The sequence below is a fragment of the Callospermophilus lateralis genome, chromosome 2 (assembly GCF_048772815.1).
Source record: "Callospermophilus lateralis isolate mCalLat2 chromosome 2, mCalLat2.hap1, whole genome shotgun sequence".
In the NCBI taxonomy this organism is placed as follows: domain Eukaryota; kingdom Metazoa; phylum Chordata; class Mammalia; order Rodentia; family Sciuridae; genus Callospermophilus; species Callospermophilus lateralis.
The window spans coordinates 102,089,546-102,110,321 of record NC_135306.1 but is presented as its reverse complement, the minus strand read 5'-3'; the positions used below and the strand labels follow the sequence as shown (position 1 = coordinate 102,110,321).

At 40.8% G+C, this 20,776-nt stretch overlaps 1 protein-coding gene across 1 annotated transcript in view; it reads right to left on the bottom strand.

Annotated features, from left to right (window-relative positions):
• Positions 1–20,776, bottom strand: part of Fez1 (fasciculation and elongation protein zeta 1) — a 45,497-nt gene that overhangs the window by 4,372 nt on the left and 20,349 nt on the right. Inside the window, exons 4-8 of the mRNA XM_076843589.2 lie at positions 10,824–10,910; positions 7,883–8,051; positions 4,971–5,242; positions 3,950–4,030; positions 1,870–1,945 (exon numbers count right to left, since the gene is read on the bottom strand). Coding sequence (XP_076699704.1) covers positions 1,870–1,945; positions 3,950–4,030; positions 4,971–5,242; positions 7,883–8,051; positions 10,824–10,910 — 685 coding nt within the window. The remainder of the gene's footprint in view (positions 1–1,869; positions 1,946–3,949; positions 4,031–4,970; positions 5,243–7,882; positions 8,052–10,823; positions 10,911–20,776) is intronic.

Below are 20,776 nucleotides of genomic sequence, written 5' to 3'. Positions count from 1 at the left end.
AATAAAAAGAAATGTTAACGAAATGCTAACTGGTGTCACTAAAATCATGATACAACACTTTATAGCCAGTTTAGTCCAACTATAGAGAAAAGATAAAAAGTACTGTGACTAAAACCCCAAATAGTGATGATGAAGGGGACAATGAATTATTTATTTTTCTTTGTTCACGTATTCTAATGTATTCCAAAGTATTCTAATGATAGATGAGCTCTAGCTATAATTTTGTAAATAAACTTAAGAACTAAACACATCCACTCAGAAGAGAAATAAGTCTATTTCTTAATTAAAATGAAAAGAAAACTTTATACTAAATTCCTAGGTGGGTATTTGTAATAAATAGTTCTTCCCTTTTTAAAGACCATGCTCAAGTACTTTATATATATCAACCTGCCAAATTTGTCAAAATTATTTTCCGAATGTTCATCACTATGAAAACACAAATAATGCATTTATGCATTTTTTCTTTTCCATTTTCTTTCTTCTTCTTCTTTTTTTTTTTTTTTTTTTTTTTTTGGCAGTGCTGGAGATCCAACCCAGAGCCTCCTGTGTTAGGTAAGCATTCCATCACTGAGCTACATCCCTTGTCCTATATATGCTTTTCTATCTACTCCCTTAACAACAACAACCACAACAAAGAATGTGCATATTTATGCAAATAGAGGAGTCTAAAATGAGATAGAAAGAAGTCAATGTACTATGAATTTTAAATTCCTGATTCTCAAGGACACAGTGTCTAGTTATGCCAGCAGGATTTGTATTTATCATGATCTTCTGTTTTCGTCCTCCAAATTGATCAAATGAAAACATTAGGTCACCTTTAGCACCAGGGCCCATCAGGCATCTGTCTCTTCCTCTGCTGAACAGCAGCTCCTCTCCCTTTCCCTGGGGTGTCCGACAGCCCTGTGCTGCCCATTCCCTCCAGGGCAGCCTGCAGTTGGCTGGGCAAGCTCTTGACCCATCACTCTGCATGCACGGTTGCCAGGGGAATGGAATTTCTCTCTGATCCACTGAGCTTGTCATCACATCTCAGCCTAGGATTTTTTTCCTTCTTAACAGCCAAGCTGACACTAATGGTTGACACCATGTGTCCTCAGTCCTTTGGGGGTTGTATTGTTTGATATACACATATAGAGAGATTTTGCCTACAAAAGGCTCTTTATTACACACTGCTTTCTCCCGTAGCTCAAAATGTTTATTAATATAAGACAATAGAGCCAAACAGAAGGAGAGGAGGCAGTCACTTCCTGGAAGGAAAATTAGATTGTTTTTTCCAATCAGCTTTACCCTACCCAAGAAACCCTCACTTCTCATTAAAAATACAGCCACAGGGCTAGGAACGCAGCTCAATGGTAGAGTTCTTGCCTAGCAAGCACGAGGTCTTGGGTTTCCCCAGCACCACACAAACAAAAACACAGCTAGGCCCCCTGCTTCAAGGGGCACAAGTGTGGACCAGGCAACCTGAAGTTCCAGCAGAAAACAGGCAGGGGGCAGATGGTGCAAAGCCTGGGAGGATTTCTGGGGAAACAAACAAACCAAAAAACCCTGCCCCACCCAATCCTCTACCTCTCTCACCAGTTCATTTTTTGTTTTTGTTTTGTTGTTGCTTTGCATTGTCCCCCCAACCCGCTGCGCCCCAGCAGGTCTTCTCCCTGACAGGAACCAGGGGAAAGAAGAGACAGCTCTGATTGTCGCAGGGTATTTTAATTTTACCCTGTGCTAGAGGACTGGGTAAATGATACAGAGCATATTTTGTGCCTGTGAAGATGCCCTAGGGAAATCTCTGGCCAAAGCATTGGAGGTACGCAGCCTGGGAAGGGACAGAGGACAATGAGAAGCCCACCCATGTGGCTGAGGGCCAGAGGCACTCACTGTTTGTCAGCATCTGCAGGTCTTCCACGGAGGGAGGAGAGGCTTTCTTCTCATAAGGGATGACCGTATTCAGGTACTGCAAGGCAAACAGGGAATGCAGGGCCTGAGACAGACTGGGACATCATAAGACACAGTCCCTTGGGGCATGAGGAATGGACTTTTCTCTAAGACACAGATCTACCAATGCTGACATTCTGGACAACATTTCCAGTCGCCGGCACACTACTATTTCAGAACACTTTCCAGGGGGAAAACTCTTTCAAAGTAAGACTTTCCCCATATTTGCCCAGGAAAAAACTTCCCTCCACTCCAATGTCTACATCCTTCCTACATTGGAAACCTGGGGAGCTGTTTCTCCCTCAGGCTGAGAGCAAGGAATATCTCCAGGGAAGGTGATCTTTTTATTCTCTGCAGTGCAATGTGAGAAGGAATTATTTCTTTCTCTTTTGTCAAAAATGACAGGCAAGAGGGTGTCAACCCTGCCCAGGGTGTTGGTTGTCAGATTCGCTCTCTCTGTTGGAGGTGAAGTGCTCCTGCAACAACAACTGAACATGAGAGGCTGGTGGGTACCCAAGACCACCCGGCCAGGGAGAACTTGATAGGCCTAAGGGAGCCTGAGGTGGTGAGTGCAGAACCTAGTGGCTTTGTATTCAGTCTTGGCTCTGCCACTGGCAACAAGGCCTTGGGAACATGCCTGCCTCTTTGCCCTGGGCCATTCCTCTCGAGGCTGTGAAAAGACAGGGCTGAGTTTGATGTTCCTAAAGCCTCTTTGCATGCTGCAGCTCTAAAATTCTAATACATTGAATTCAGTTACAACATGTTTAAAAGAATACCCTACTTTTTCTTTTTCTTTCAAGAATACACTGCTTCCTCCCACCATCGAAATAAGGGGCTAGTGGAGCATGGTGGCATATGCCTGTCATCTCAATGGCTCAGGAGGCTGGGGCAGAAGGATCAAAAGTTCCAGGACAACCTGAGCGACTGAGCAAGATGCTATCTCAAAACAAGAACTAGGGAAAGCACTGCTGAGTTGATCCTCAGTACCAAGAACTAAACCAAACATAACTTTTAAAAAGGGATATACATTTCATATACCACCAAGTCTATTAGATTATGCACCCCATAAGGACAGCAACCAGGACTTTTCCCCTTTGCACTAGCAACAGAGCACAGCACATAATAGGAACTCTATAGGAGTCTTTGAACTCTGCCTTAATAATCAGAAATGCTTCTTCACCGATGCTATGTTTAGGAGTAATTTGAGGGTCCCCCAAAGGTTCATTTGTAAAGACTTGATCCCCAGGGTGGCATTATTGGGAGGTACTATGAACCTTTAAAAGGTTAGAATTAGTGGATCCTTAGATTATTAAAGGCATGTTCTAGAAGAAGATTTAAAAAAAAAAAAAAAAAAAACTTAGTGTCTATCTTGTTTCTCTTTCTCATTCCCTCTCTGTCTTTCTCTTCCTGACTTGAACTGAGACCACTGTACACACACTCATGCCATATGACCCTCACCAGAAGCCAAACCAATGCAGCTACCCAATCTCGGATTTGAACTTCCAAAGCTGTGACCTAAATAAACCTTTTCTCTTTATAAAGTTAGTTGCCTCAAGTATTTCATTCCAGTAATGCAAAGCTAAAACAATAAACAAGTTACTGACTAAATGGAGCCAATGAGGAGATGAGACAGCATGAGTTACATATAATCAGAGCCAGGAGACTGAAGAGGCAGACTTGGTGATGTTGGCTTGGCTAGTAATATAATATATTAGAACTGATTGAACTCTAAGATGAGACCTGTCATGAAACAGATTCTCTTTTAATGAATTTGTCCTTAAAACAACTCAAATCGTAGATCTAAAGTAGTGTTGGGGTTTCAGTTTTGTACATGTCCAAAAAAAACTAAAAATCATCTTTTTAAAAGGCACTTCCTGTTCTTCATTAAGAGTGGAAAAAAAGTTAGGACCTCCCTTGCCCAAATGCTGGAATTATTCTAGTAAGTCAGCATCCCTAGGCTTTGATGGGGAGGTCAAGTTGCAAGAGTCTAGGAGGAGGGCAGGAGGAGGGAGACTGTTCGCACCTGTTTGTCGGTTCCTGAAGAGCCAAAGGTCTGGCGGATGCTGCTCTGCAGGATGTTGGAGATGCCTTCCATGCTGAAGCGCTGAGGGAGAGAGACACTCAAGGAGGACAAAGATTTCTGGCTCTATCCTCCCTACCCCAGGGGTTTCCAAGTCCTCACTCAAACACCCAGACCCACCAGCCACCATGCTGTTCCAGTAAATGGCCCACAGTGATGGAGAGTAAAGGTAAGACCTAGGCTTACAGAAGCAGGCCAGAACGTAAGCCTGAACTTTATAAGGATAAACAGTAGTCCAAAAAACTCTGTCTCAAAGACTCTTCGCTTAGTAAGTCCCTCAGGACAATCCCCTCTGCACTCTCCAGCTTTGCTCATTTCACTCTCTGTCCCATAAATAGAAAAGTCAGGAAGTATGGTAAAATGGAGAGGAATGATGCCACAAAGGTCTTGGGGGAAGACAAAATATTCAGCTACCAGAGAGGACAGCTTTAAAGCAACTGTCCTGATCTGGGAAGGTTTTCTTTCAAAATATGCAGGCCCTGTGCCTAATTCAGTGGGTGATAGAGCTGGGCAAAGGCATTTTGAGAAAGCTCCTCAGATGATTCTGCCTAGCTTCCACCATTAAGAACTCCTGTTTATAGAATATTGTCGAGGCCAATATGGCATTTGGTCATTGTCAACCACTGGAACACACTGAAGAGCCTAGGCAGGACAACAATCCACACAACGCCTGAGATCCTGGCCCAGAGTCCCAAGGCTCCAGGTACCATCAGTCCACTTTCCATGGTCTGGCCCACAGAAAACACAGGTCACTCTCAATCATCCCCCAGTTACAAGTGACATCTTCCCCCTCTTTATGACCCCACTGTCTGTTCCAGGGCCCCGCTCACAACAACTGAGTTGTTGCTCAGTAAGCACAGCACAAGTGCTCAGTGAGTCCAGGGCGGGTAGGTACAGGACCTGCAGGAGTGGGTGGGGGTGGAGGCGGCTCTGGGTCTTCCTTCCGTTTGGGCTGCTCACATACCTTGAGAGGCATCTGGGTTCCCTTCTCTATTCGGCTACTCTGCAGGCTTAGTCCTTTCTCTTTCCGCCTCTTTTTCATCAGTTCCCGTTGCTCCTTCTGCTTGTTCTGAACTTCGATGAGCACCGTGATGAAGGAGTTCTTCACTTCCTTCTCAAACTCCAGCTCGTCCCTGCGGGCCAGCTGGTGCACCAGCTCCTCTGAGAAGTCACGGATGGCACCTTCCACCTGGTCCAGCAGCTCATTCAGCTCAGACCCAGACATGTGCCTCAGCCCTGTAGGGAAAGAGACCATCCCACTGGTGACATCTGCAGCCAGGCCTGAGCCCAGTGGAGATGGGGCTGCCCTGGGGAGAAGTGGTATTTATTCCCAAGTATTGATCAAGACCAAGCTGGCAGTAAAACAAGCAGGATGTGAGGATCTCATGCACATATTCAGAAACACAGGAGATCTATGAAAGATGGGGGATGTGCAGGGACAAAAGAAGCCCAGTGGGTACAGAGCAGTCTGCCACTTTCAGAAACCAGGAAAGGGAACCTGATATCCTGGAACATAAATAACTTTGTTTAACTTCTTGTTCTTTAAGACTTCTTCATTTAAACTGGGTATGGTAGTGCACTCCTGTAATCCTAGTTACTCAGGAGGTTGAGGCAAAAGGACCACAAGTTCAGACTTGCCTGGGCAATTTAGCAAAACCCTGTCTCAAAATAAAAAATGGAAAAAGCTGAGGATGTGGCTCTGTAGTAGAGCATCCCTGGGCTCAATCCCCAGCACCGCAAAAAAAAAAAAAAAAAAAAAAAAAACCACTTCACTTAAAATAGAGTTGGGTGGTTCACAACAACCAATCAAACATTTCAAAAGAGCTAGTAGAAAGGTTTTTAAATGTTCCCAAAATACTGCCTGGGATGTAGCTCAGTGGTATAGCGCTTGTCTAGCATCTGTAAAGCCCTGGATTCGATCCCTAGCACCGCCAAAATTGAAAAAAAAAAAAAATTCAACATAAAGAAATTATTACGTCTCAGGTGGTAGATATGCCGATCACCCTGAGCTGATCGTTACATGTTGTGTACATGTATTGAAATACCAACCTGTACTCCATAAATATGTACAATTACTATGTGTCAATTGGAAATATTTTTTAAACTAAATAAATAGAATAGATTTAGGGAACATCTTTTAAAGTCTATCCCTAATGGGATCTTTTATGTTAACCTCAATGCATTTTTCTTCCCTTTTCCATCTCGGCTCTGCCTGGGTACTTGCTGACTTGGTTCAACTTTTCCCTTTATTTTGGTCTTTGGCACTGTCCTCCCTCCTTCTGTCTTTGCCATTTCACTCAACATCTCAGCTGTTTTCATGAGTCCTTTGCTGAACACTTCTATGTTTGGGGCCTTTGTGTGGCTGAGAATGACTCCATTGGGGCGGTTGTGAATGCAGCCAGGCAGCCAAATCTATTCTGTTGCCCCAAACAGGCCATGCCCTACCTCCTCTGCTCCTTAGAGCCACAGTTTTACTGGTAGGATGTGGTGCTTCAGATCATGACTCAATTTTGTCACTTGTAACCCACGTTTGGACCTTCATACCCTGAGCAAACCCTCTTCTCCTTGGTTTACAAGTCCTTTCACCCCATATGGGGACCTCCCCCTGGAAACAGATCCTCCTGCACCGTGGGCATTATTATCCCTACAGACTGATGGATTTCATGCTCAGTTTTACCTTTGCTGTACTACATTTATTTAATTTTATTTTCACACTAATTTACCCGGGCCTTTCTTTGCATGCTCATAATTACCATAAACCTGTTTCAGACCGTTAATGTGATACAGGGATTAAAAGACTGAACTCTGGAGTTAACCTCACTGCCTACAAGTGGTGAATGCACCCTTTAAGATTTACAGCAGGCGAGAGGGCAAATACAGTTTAAAGTGAAAGGCTTGACTCTCTCCACTGAGCACAAGGGAAGAGGGCTGAGTTGCAGTGCGGTGGCAGAGGCCATGCCTAGCCAGCGTGAGGCCCTGGGTTCAATTCCCAGCCTTGCACTAAAGAAATAAGGAAGAGAATTTTCCTTTTCCCCAGCTCCCTTTCTTTCAGTTTCATTGCCTGTCTTCTTCAAACGTATGTTAAATCTTTTAATGGCTAAATAAGCCTCCTACCATTCCCACAATCCTGAAAGAGATCCTCAGGGGCTTGGGAGCCACTGCTTTGAAATGCAATCATCAAGGAAGATAAGACTTAATCTCCCACTGTTCTGGAAGCAGAGGGGCCTAACTCACCACCTGACTCCAAATTGCAAAACCTACTTAATGTAATGGGCTCCATCCACTTAGCTACAGCCAAGAGTGGGATTTCCTTCTATCTTGCTATCCCTTTAGCAGGTTGCCTTTAGTGCACACCCCATTTTTGTTTAATGCTTACTCGATAATAAAACTTTCTTTCTCTTCTATGTTTGTGGAGAGTTTTTTCTGGGTGGCATGTAGATTTTGTTTTTAATTTTATTACCCCAACAGTAACCTTGGACAAATCATTGAATTTCTCAAAGACCCAGTTTAGATTAAGGTCCAGCACATAGAAAGCACTACAGAGATTATGAGCTATTATTATTCCTATTTGTTTGTTTCATTGATTTTATGGTAGCATCATCTCTTGGATTTGGATAGTGGTTTAGATTTTTCCCACTTAGACTGCTTTAGTCTTGCTCTTCGGTTAGCTTTATCATTTAAATTTTGCTGTACTGCCATTTCATTTGCAAAATGCAAACCTCTCTCCTGATGTGGAGTAGGAAAGGTGTTGCCTACCTCCTGGATTGTACACCTTTGCTCTAGGATGGTGACCTAAGTTCTAATAACTGTGTGTGAACAGTGGCTGGCACCGCTTAGGTGATGCATCCTTGGGAAGCCCCACCCTAGGGCCCTCACCTTCATAGGACCAATTGTTGTTGAAGGTCTGTGTCAAGGCCTGCATCTCCTGCAGGAGGACAGAGTCTGCCTGGGATGAGGTTTCTCCTCCATCCTCTTCTTCCAGAGCTTCCTCTTCCTCCTCAGGGTCCGGTGAGTTCTGCATCATTTCCTCAATCTCCTCAATTACCTGAGAAAGGTACACAAGAGAATGCAAGCTCTGTTCTCTGATGAGGGAGCATTCTGGATTGGATTTTGATCAGTTAAGGATGTCTCTAATTTGCTGTCTGTAAAATTCCTGAAGCATTATCATTTCTTGATAAATATTGAATAATAATAAAAATAGACTCAACCAAAGTCTTACACACACTCTTTCTGTAATGGTAAGCACCTCTTTCATGCAAAAACTCTTCCAAGAGCTCCATTTAGATGAATGCTTTATTGGAAATGAATTACTCTTTCAGGAAATGAAGCAGAGCTGCCTGGAAAGGAATGTTTATTTCAATTTCCTGAGCATTTTATTTTGAAGTGGGAAAATATTTTATCTGTCTAACCTTAACACTAAAACGCAGTCCATTAATTGTCACATTACTTGCAAGTGAAAAAATAAACAAACAAAGCATTTCCAGAACAACTCAAAGTAGGGAGGAAAACAGCTATTTGTCTAGAATTCATCTAGACAGGAACTGAAGCTCCCCAGTAACAGATAAGGATGAAGACAGGAACACAATCAGAGGATAGCTCAAGTCTGGAGAGCAGGAAATAGATAAGAATTTCAGCTCTAACCTTAACTATTGAGGGTGTACAGCTCCTACAAGTGGAGGGTAAAATTAGATACCTGCCAAAAGGAATCAGGGTGATCTGCTGTGCACAGTAATTGTTTGCACATACAGTGGGTAGGGATATAGCTCAGTAATGGAAGGATTGCTTAGCATGCACAAGACCCTCGATTTGATCCTCGGCAACCATAAAATTTTAAAGAAAATATTAATCAAAGTTCACTTCCAAAAGCAAGTCTGCAGGTAAGTTTGGTAACAACGGCATATTTATTTATTTACTTTGGTACCAGGGATTAAACCTAGGGGTGCTTTACCACAGAGCCACATTTCCAGCCTTTTTTATTTTTTATTTTGAGACAGGGTTTCTCAACTTGCTTAGGGTCTTGATAATTGCTGAGGCTGGCTTTGAACTTGTGATCCTCTTGTCTCAACTTCCCAAGCCACTGGAATTACAGGTATGCACCACTGCACCCACCTAGCAACAGTAGTCATTTAGTCATCTGTCCCTGATGTATTCCTTTAGAATAATTCCTATTTTATTACATATCTTTTTAACTCCACTTAAGAATTTAGGTCATATTTATTCTTTGACTACTAAAATCCATTTTATACAATGTGACCCAATGACATAGATCTCCTTTAAGAGTTATGGCTGAGTTTATCTAAGAGTAATTATCTTCCAATCCATATTCCTTTCTACAAGTCACAGAATAACTGTTAGCCCATTTTATTTGTTTGTTTTAATCTGGTTTCCTTTACTTCTCTATTCTTTGTCACTTTATATTTTTGATCTTTAAAATTTATTTTATTGGGGCTGGGGATGTGGCTCAAGCGATAGCGTGCTTGCCTGGCATGCGTGTGGCCTGGGTTCGATTCTCAGCACCACATACAGACAAAGATGTTGTGTCCGCCAAATACTAAAAAATAAATATTAAAATTCTCTCTCTCTCTCTCCCTCTCTCCCTCTCTCTCTCTTTCTTAAATTTTTTTAATTTCATTTTTTAAAGATAAAAATTGAAACTTGAAAATGTATTTAAATGTTTATAAATATATTAAAAATAAAATGGAAAATTCTACCTTTTTATCACAGATATGAAGAAACACCTCTAATAAAAGGAACTTTCTAGCCTGGTGTGGTAGCGCACACCTGAAATCCCAGTGACTCAGAAGGCTGAGTTAGGAGGATCATGAGCTCAAAGCCAGTCTCAGCAATTTAGTGAGACCGTTTCAAAATAAAAAATAAAAAGGGGTGGGGATGTTGTTCCGTGGTTAAGCACTCCTGGGTTCAATCCCCAGTACCAAAAATAAATAAATAAATAAATGGAACTTTCTAGCACTGATGGCTCCCGGTGGAACATTTTTTAAGAATGACTCTGTAGAAACTTTTATGATGTCTAACTCAAAATAAGCACTAATGGATATTTGTTGATAAAAAAGTTGAATAAGGAAGCCAGAAACTCAACATTGTCTTCTCAAAGTAATAAGTCACTAAAACTAAAATAAAATTAACTCAACCAAATGTGAACATTATGTCTTTTTTTTTTCCCACAAAGACAGAAATGTCTCTAAGACTCCTTTTGGAAAACTCAAATTTTTCAGTGTTTTATGAAATGTGAGAAAATATCCATCATACCGAAGTTTCATCTGTCACTTCTCTTTTTGGAAGAACAGATATTTAAGAACCTCCTGTCAGTGCCCTGACTTCAAGTTCAAGGAATTTTCAGGAAGAGGCTTAGCAGCAGGTGAAACCTGTAAACACCAGGCCTGTCTCTAGCTATCATTAAAACCTGACCCTAAGCAACCGAAGTGCTAGGATTTATGTCCACATTTACTATAGGTGGGTAAAGAGAAAACAAATCCCTTATCAAAGATACACTGAGATACCAACACAGTCATCACAAGACCATATATCTTTATCTTGGATCTGTTTTCTTTTCCTCCCCCCACCCTCCCAAACTGGGGATTGAACTCAGAAAGGCTTTACCACTGAGCTAAATCCCGAGCTCTTTGATTTTGAGACAGGGTCTTACTAAATTGCTAAAGGTGGCCTGGAACTTGTGATCTTCCTGCCTCAGCCTTCTGAGTCATTGGGATTAGAGGCATGGATTACACCATGCCCACCCTTAAATTTTTTCTTTATCAAAGGAATGAAAGGTTCCAAAAATCTACAGAGATAATCATACCTGATCTGCTGTGAGTAGAGGCTCCTCGTTGATACCAGAATCATTTTCACTCTTCTCATTGAACTCTTCCTCTTCCTTCTCATGAATCTAGAGGAGGGGAGAAACATGGGATTCTGATTGACCATCAGCTGGACTAGGATTCCCTCTGGTCTCTAAAATGGATGATTCTAAAGGGCCACTTCAGCCACCCACCATCTAAAGAAGGAAGCTGGGAGCCAGGCGTGGCACAGCGTGCCTGTAATCCCAGTGGCTCTGGAGGCTGAGACAGGAGAATTGAAAGTTCAAAGCCAGCCTCAGCCAAAAGTGAGGTGCTAAGCAACTCAGCGAGACCCTGTCTCTAAATAAAATACAAAATGGGGCTGGGTATGTGGCTCGGTGGTCAAGGGCCCCTGAGTTCATTCCCTGGTTCAAAGAAAGAAAGAAAGAAGCTGGAGAGCGGTCCTGAGTTTCATCCAATTCTATACAGCAGATGTGGCTGAGTCCAGCTTGACCAGAAAAAGACAACAGGGCTGGAACGCCAGCACCATTCTGACTCATGAGACCAGTTCCATTGTTTAACCACAGGCAGGTCATTCTGGATAAGCAAGGAACCTTCTCAAGGTGAGTGACCCTATAGCCAACTCTCACATCAAAGACACACTTGCTTTATTAAGGAGTGTCAATTGGAGGTGTGTTTCTAGATTTTTTTTCTTTTTAGATATTTTAAGGGGTTGTTTCAGTCCAAGAGGCATGGCTTTTAGAATTTGATGAAATGTCATCCTGGATCCAGGTGTGGTGTCTTAGCTAGTTAAGCATATGATGAAATCAACATGGGACATACCACATACCATACCTGACCACATGGACTGGAGGATAAACTACAAGAAAAACAAAATACTAAAAGGAGACACCCATGTAGCCAATTACCCTGTGTGTCCAAATTCTATAATCCTATGTAAATTCTAAAGGTTCACAATTATCAAGATGCTAGATGTTTTTCAATGAGATATTCATAGTATAGCTGGCTCTACTGATCATATCAGTTAGTAAACTCTTATCAGTAAACTTTTCAGTAAACTCATATCAGTCAGTTCAACTCTTGCACAAAGTGAATCACCTAACCACCCAATCACTCCTTTCAGAAGTCTGGTTTCAAAAGTCATACTGGGGATAGCAAGTACTGTTTTCAGGAAATCCCTCTGCAGTCCACCTCTCATCCTGGAAACCAATCTTCCTTCTCTCCAAGAGCTGACCTGTTGGTTGGCCTTTCCTTGGGGAATTAATTCTTCCTATTCTAACATGAAACACCCCAGTTCCAATCCCAGCAGTCAGATCTGAGGTGGTCTATCCTAAGAAACTTCTCTCCTCCTCTTTGAGTTCTGCCTTGGCAGACACCTCTAAGAACGCCCATCAACCTCTCTGTTTGCTTAAAACCAGGACGATGTTATTAACAAACAAACAAAAAAAAATTAAGTAATGCCATCTGTGCTCAACCTGGAAAAAGGGTAGGACAAGAAGGTAATGGAATCATTTGAGGGACTGGTGTGCCAGATGGTAACATCTATTTCTGCTGTTGAACCCATATGCTCAGGTCTCTGCCAAGTCTACCTCCTGTGGTAGCTGCTTGGTTTCCACAGTTTCCCGCTAGGCAGAACAAAACTCCTGGAGTTACACTTTGTTCACAACTACACTCATATGGCAGAACTTTCTGAGGGGCGGACGGTCCTGGGGTAAAAGTTAGGCTCTTACTGGGAAATGGAGCTTTTTTGTTTTTTGCTTGGGGTATTTTTAAAATAAGTTCCTAATAATGCCTGTTAGTCTATAACCGGAATTTGAAGGTGAGGGATTGGAATTAAGTCTATAAAATATTGATGTTTACATTTTCTGAAGTGTGGCCAATTTTAGTGGGTTTACGCCACTGACTTAATATTGTACCTCTCAACAACTCCATCTCCCTTCTCAAGGTCCCAGTCACCCTCCACCATACCACCACCACCACCACCATCACTGGGGTTCAAGGCAGGGAAGGAAGTTGTTTTTTTTTTAATATTTATTTTTTAGGGCTGGATTGTGGCTCAGCGGTAGGGCGCTCGGCTAGCACGGGCGGGACCCGGGTTCGATCCTCAGCACCACATAAAAATAAAGGCATTGTGTAGTGTCCATCTACACCAAAAAAAAAAAAAGAAAGAAAGAAAGAAAAAAGAATGTAAAATGTTAAGCAAAAATTTTATATATGTATATATATATATATATATATATATATATATATATTTATTTTTTAGTTGGACACAATACTTTTATTTTTATGTGGTGCTGATGCTAGGCAAGTGCTCTACCACTGAACCACAACCCCAGCTCCCCCCACCCTCACCCCAGGAAGGAAGCTTTTGGGAGAGTTCTTGCCGGCTGTTGAAATACTAATGACCTTGGGCTGTGGCCTGGCTGACAGAGTCCTAGAGCTTTCTCTCCCATCCACCTCTTAAGACAATGCTTACAGGTATGAATTATCAGAATAAGGTAAAGAAATTATGAAAGCTACTCTGAGTTCCTACTATTGTAAGAGCCAAACCCACCATTTATTTTCCTCAGTTCTCAGACATCTCTCACTAAAAAATTAATTAAAAGGAGTTAGCCCAGCAGCTTGGGAGACTAAGGCAGGAGGATCATGAGTTGAAAGCCAGCCTCAGCAATAGTGAGGTGCTAAGCAACTCAGTGAGACCCTGTCTCTAAATAAAACACAAAATAGGGCTGAGGATGTCACTCAGTGGTTGAGTGCCCCTGGTACCCACCCCACCCCCACAAAAAAGAAATCAGGTGGACACCTGTAATCATAGGAATTCAGGAGGCTAATGCAGGAGAACCTAAGTTAGAAGCCAGCCTGAGCAATTCAGTGGGACCCTTGGTAACTTAGCAGAACCCTGTTTCAAATTAAAACAAACAACAACAACAAAAAAAAACCAGGACTGAGCATGTAGCTCAATGGTAAAGCACCTCTTGGTTCGATCATATCACCAGTATAATCAATCAACCCATCAATTGAAAGGAAGCATATTCACTAAGGACTCCCAAGAAAGCCCTGGCTCCTTTCTTCCATCTGCCTGTTTCTTAGCCCCTCCCTGGGTTTCACCAGGTCCACCATGCTTCTGGTCTTTGCTTCTCTTCCTCTGGTGTTTGGTTCTGACCCTCTCATTCACCCTCACTGCTTTCAGTATTTTCTCTCAATCCTACTAGTCTCTGTTCTGCTCCAATAACTTCTGTCACGTCTCTACAAGTCCTGTTCCCTTTTCATGGGCTGTTTACGGACTCCTGCCCTTCCTTCCCTTTCCATGACAGTATCTTGTACAGACAGTGGAAAGCTGAAGGAGGACAGACAGGCCAAGGGAGAGGAAGGCTTTTGGAAAAAAACCACAGCACTTCTGCTATTCCTAGTATATGACAGAGCCACAGAGAGTTTCCTTGGACACTTGTGCAGCAATGAGAAACCTACATGCAGGCTAAACCTGATACTTGTTTAGAGAATTAGGCTTTTCTAACAAAAATCATCCTTCCAAATTCCTTCCTCTCAGAATTGAGAAGACCTGGATCCAGAAAGGAGTCTGACTGCTCCTTTCAGCAAGCTGTTTCTTCCTCCTGCTTTAGGTGAATGTGCCTCAGAGCTGTCACCCAGTAGCTGAAAGCTTGCTAATGATTGCAGACTCTGACAGTGCTAAATCTTGCTGCATGATAGTTTGAGTGAAGGTTAAAATTCTGTGAAGTCCTCTTGTCTGATTATGACTGTTAATGTCTTTTGTTAAAGCATTCCAGATGATTCCATTCACAGAAAAGGGAATTTCTACTTCTTTTCCTTCCCACCAATGATTCACATGGTTGGTTGCCTCCCTGAACAAAACTGAGCAATTCTTTTTTTTTTTTTTTAAACCTCCAGACAAAAAGTAGAAAAAAAGAAAAGAAACTCATCAATATGTACCCAACCCAAGGAAAGGGCAACTGTGTCCCTTTTATGCTTGTGAACAACCAGGAAACATCTGTGTGGGTTAAGTCAAAGGCTCTGTATTCCCACAGTAAGATGCTCCAGAGCATGTGGCCAACAAATATTTATTGAAAGACTTAAAGAACAAATGACAAAGAGAGGACTGAAGGGTAGTGCTGTGATCGCCTAGACTCAGTCCCACCTCCACAAATAACTTAGCTTCTTGAGAACAGAAAGATGTAACTTCCTGTCCTGAACTTCCATTTTCTCTTGCCCTAGACAAGTACTGCCTGATATTGAAAGTTATAAGGACCAGAAGAGACTTTTAAACCCGGTGCGATGGCGCACACCTATAATCCCAGAAGCTTGGGCGGCAGGGCAGAATGATCGCCAGCTCAAAGCCAGCATCAGGAATGGCAAGGAGCTAAGCAATTAACTCAGTGAGACCCTGTCTCTAAATAAAATACAAAATAGAGCTGGGAATGTGACTTAGTGGTTGAGTGCCCCTGAGTTCAATCCTTGGTATCCCCGCTGCAAAAAGAGAAAGATTTTAATATCACAGTCAGAAACAAAATAAATTTATTCATAGAACCAATCCAAAGTGGGTAATCATTAAATAATAATATTAATAATACAGATAGAGCTCGAGCATATTATTTGTACCTAAAATATAAATGCACATTTATTTATTTACCAATATCCCATATAAAGCCAAGCTTCTCTGATGGACTGCTGAGCAGAGTTCTACATAATATTTCTTACAGCATCTACATTATAACTATTACAACTTTTTTTGGGGGGCGGGGAGGTCCTGGGGATTGAACCCAGGGTGCTTAACCACTGAGCAACATCCCCAATCCATATATATATATATATATATATATATATATATATATTGTTTTTGAGATAAGGTCTTGCTAAATTTCTTAGGGCCTCACTAAGTTGCTGAGGGTGGCTTTGAACTTATGATCCTTCTACCTCAGCCTCCTGAGCTGCTAGGATTACAGGTATGCACCACTGAGCTCAGGTATAATTTAATTTTAAAAATGATTTCCCATTTTCTTTGTAGTAGAAAGACAGTACATGGAAGATTGAACCATAGTTTTCTCCTCTTCCTCCTTAAATCCTACTGAAGTGAGAATAAAGGTACCAAGAAAGACTATCCCTCAGGGACAAAGTGAACTGGAGAAAGACAGATGCTACCGACCAGCCTTGGCCCAGCAGATAGAGAGTCATGCCCCGTGGGAGGAAGCTTCGAAGGCCATCAGATTGCACTAAAGATGTTGAAAGGGCCAAACAGGGTGGCACATACCTGTAATTCCAGCAATTCAGGAGGCTGAAGCAGGAGGAGCATAAATTTGAGGCTAGTGTGAGCAATTTAGGGAGACCCTGTCTCAAAATACAATATAAAAAGGGATAGGGATGCAGAGAGCTTCTGGGCTCAACCTGGGGGCAGGAACTGGGGGTTGGGGAGTAGATGTTAAACGTCTTGGGGATTTGAGGCCTAAGGTGGCCTAGAGGGGCAGGGCTAAAAAGATGAGGATTTGTTGGGATTCTTCATCAAGAACGGTTGGACCACAGGTCTTTTTTCTCCCAACTCATGTGAAAAGACTTCACTCTGGGCAGGATGAACTTGTGAGACTCAAGATGCCAGGCAACTGGAAAGTAGGAGGAGGGTTCTTATCAAAATCAGAAGGGCTAAATGACAATCTACAGACTAACCAGAGAGACCTCTGCCTCTTTTCCCTAGGAGGCTCCCAGGACCCTGGCAACCAGGCCTATTCTCAAGACACTGGAGAACACTCTTTGGGGATGCTGCAGGAGTACAGACATATGCCAGCCTTCAAGACCTCCAAAAACAACAACCAAGTCCTTAAGGTTCACTCAAGGACAGTGTGGTCCAGCAGAAACAAGGCCTAATCCCCCAGAAAGAGCTCAGCCCTCTAGGACCTCGTTTCTCTCCTTCTCCTTCTCCTCCTCCCCCTTTCTTCCTCTATTTCTCCTTCTTCTTTGAATTGAACCCAGAGCCTCATGGGCTCTACCACTGTGGTACATACCCAGCCCTAGTGCCTCACTTTTAAATACAAAATGATGCCCAAGGATTGCCAGATACATGAGAACAAATCGCAAGATGAAAGGCGGCTACTAAAGCAAATATGTGGAAAGGGGAAATCAAGAGCAATACTGAGGGCAGACAAAACCCCTGCTTAAAAACTATCATGATTGCCCTCAAGAACAATGGACAGCACTGTGTCCTTGAACATGAGCTGTTTATAAAAATTCATTAAAAAAAAACCAGAAGGAGGTAGTATAAGTTAGAAGTATGATCACAATATTTGCATTTTTAAATATTGTTGAGAAGTCCCCTCATTGAGTAAAATAAAATAAATAGATAGAAAATGGGAGGGGAAATTTTCAGAAGATCAGTTCCAAAAGCCCAACAATTGAATAAAAGAATTCCAGAAAACCAGAAGAGATGCGATCCTTTCTTTCTCCCCATTCAGTGTTGGGGATTAAAACCAGGGCTTGTGCCTGCTCAGATGTGCTCTACCACTGAGCTATAGCCCTAGATCCGAGATGGCCTCTTTAAGCCATTTCCAAGTAACAACTACGCATCTGGACAAAAATCTATGAGTCAATTGTTTCCAGGCACTGGATACAGGCAGTACAAGCCTGTGTGGTTCTTGAAAGAGGGGAACAACATGGAATAAATGAAAGCTGAAAGAATCTGTCACCTGTGGCCCTACACTACAAAATAGCCTGTAAAAGGTTTTTTGGGGGGCCAAAATGATGGAAATTGGATCTATAGAAAGGAATTAAAGGACATTAAAAATGGTAAACATAGGGACATATTAAATTTTTTTTCCTTTTCTCAATTTCTTTAAAAGACACCTGTCTGAAGCTGAAATAACTTTGTGCTCTGCAGTTTGTAACACAAATTGAAAATAAAATATATGATAACAACATAAAAGATGGAGGGAATAGACTTACACGTTGCAAGCTTTATATTTTATGTGAAGAGGACTAACTATAAAAATACTATGGTAACTTAATAATGTATAATGTAATCTCCAGAGAAACCACTAAAAAAATATAAAGAGGTACAGGTCAAAATCTATATAAAACACAAAATGGAATGCCAAAGAATATTAGATTAACCCAAAATAAAGGAGAGAAGGTGGATCAGAGGAACAACAACAAAAAGCAGATAAAACAAATAAAAGTACAAGAATGTACACCTTAACACAAATTACCAATATTATATTAAATGTTAAGGAACTAAACATTATGCAAATGAACTAATCCACCCCCCAAATGCATATATTGTCAGACTACATATAACAGCAAAACCAAAACTATGTGTTTCTGCAAAAGACACTCTTTAAATATAAAGAAAAATATAGGTGGGAAATAAAAGGATTGGAAAAAATATATATTATGTCTTATAAATGATGCATAAGAAAGCTGGAGTCACAGCTGGGTATGGTGGCACATGCCTGTAATCCCAGCGGTTCAGGAGGCTGAGGCAGGGAGGTCACAAGTTCAGAGCCAGCTTTAGCAACTTATCAAGGACCTAAGCAACTCAGTGAGATCCTGTCTCTAAATAAAATATAAAAAAAAAAGAGCTGGGGATGTGCCTCAGTGGTTAAACACCTCTGGGTTCAATCCCCGGTACCCCCCCCCCAAAAAAAATTGGAAAGCTGGGGTCACTAAATTCATATCAGAAAAAGTATATTTTAAGAGGAGTATTAGCAGAGATAAAGAAGAGACATTTCCTAATGATAAAATAATCAATTCATGATGGAGCCATAACAATTGTAACAGTGTATGTACCCAATAACAGAGCTTCAAAATATATACAACAAAAAATAAGAGGACAGAAGAAATAGAGACAAATCCATAATAATCATTGGAGATTTTAATATTCCTCTCTTGGGTATTGATTGAAAAAACTGGATAAAAAAATCTAGTTGGGATATAGAAGAATTCAATAATACTATCAACCAACTTAACCTTGGTGACATGTACAGAACATTGCAACCTACAGTTGCATATTATTTTCAATGGCATATAATAATATAAACTAAGATGCACAATATGTGAAACCATAAATCAGTATGAATGTATTTTAAAGACTTAAACCACACAGAATACATTCCCTGACAAAATTAAATTTAAAATCAGCAATAAAACAGATGGCAGCTGTAAAAAGTCCCCACTTTGAAATTGAGCAACATACTTCTAAGTGTGTCAAAGAAGACATCATAAGAGAAAATTAGAAATTTTGCTACTTGAATGATGATGAAAAAACACCCCTTCACAATTCAGCCAAAACAGTGCTAAGAGGAAATTTTATAGCTTTAATATGTTTGTTATTAAAAAAATGTTTCATATTATCAAAGCATCCACATTAAGAAGCTAAAACATTTTTTCTTACTGAAGGGAAAATAAACCCCTACTACGTAAAAGGAAGGAAATAATTAAGGGAAGAAATTGACAAACTAGAAAATGAACAAATAATAGAAAAAAATCAAAGAAACCAAAGATAGTTCCCATAGACAGTCTGACAAGAGAGAAGGAAGGAAAGCAGAAACAGGGTGGGGAGAGAAGACATGAATTAATAATATCATGAATAAAAAAGGGAATATCACTAATGCACCTTAGATGCATAAAAATTATAAACAAATTTATGGCCAATACCTTCAATGACTTAGATTAAATAGATAAATTCCTTGAAAAACTAACTTATCAAGATTGGCTTGGGCTGGGGCTGTAGCTCAGTGGCAGAGTGTTTGCCTAGCATGTGTGAGGCACTGGGTTCGATCCTCAGCACCACATAAAAATAAACAATAAAAAAAAAAGCATTCTGTCCATCTACACTACAAAAAAAATTTTTTAAAAGATTGGCTTAAGGAAAAAACATAAAATCTGAATCTAATCTATACCTATTAAAGAAATTAAATTTGCAATCAAAAACCTTTTTACAGAAAACCCAGGCCCAAATGGTTTCACTGGGTATAGTCTATCCAGTGTTAAAGGAAGAAATAATACCAATCTAACACAAACTCTTTCAGATAACAGAGAAAGCCCTTTCCAACAAAAGAAATTTAACAAAAGAAATTTATAAAAAAGAACATAGATGCAAAAACCCTTAGTAAAATATTAACAAATCAAATTCCACATTATAAATGTGGAATTTATCTCAAAAATGAACTGTTGGCTTAATATTTGAAAATTAATTAATGTCATTCAATATATTAACTTAATTAATTGATCTACACAGATAAATTAATCTATAGATTCAACATGACCACAGTCAAATTTCCAATAAGTTTTTTCTGGAAAAGAAACCCAGGGTACTCTACCAGTGAGCTACATCTGTACACCTTTTTATTTTAAGAAAAGGTCTCCTAAGTTGCCCAGACTGGCTTCCAATTTTTGATCCCCCTGCCTCAGCCTCCTGAGTTTCTAGAATCACAGGTGGACACCACTATGGCCAGCACACAACCCTTGCTTGTTTTTATTGGGGTGTGTGTGTGCAGCACGCATTTGTGCGCACACTAGGAATTGAATCCATGGTCTTGAGCTTGCTATGCAAATGCAGTACACTACTGAGCTAGAGCCCCAGCCCCAGCCCTTAAGCAAGCTTTTTAAATAGAAATTCATTATATGGAAATGAAAAGGACCTAAAATAATCAAAACAACTTTGGGGGAAGAAAAAAGTTGGAGAACTTATATGACTTAGCTTCAAGACTTCTTATAAAGCTACATTCAACAATACAATATTGTATTGGCATATGTTATATATTTATCTATATACATATATGTATATATCAATGGAACACAACGTAGAATCCAGATATAGATCCACATATAACTGATAGATTGATTTTCAACAAAGGTGCCAAAACAATTTAATGGGGAAGGGATAATATTTTTAGTAAGTGGTACTGGAAAAGTTGAATAGTTGTATGCAAAAAAATGAACCTTGACCCTTACTTCA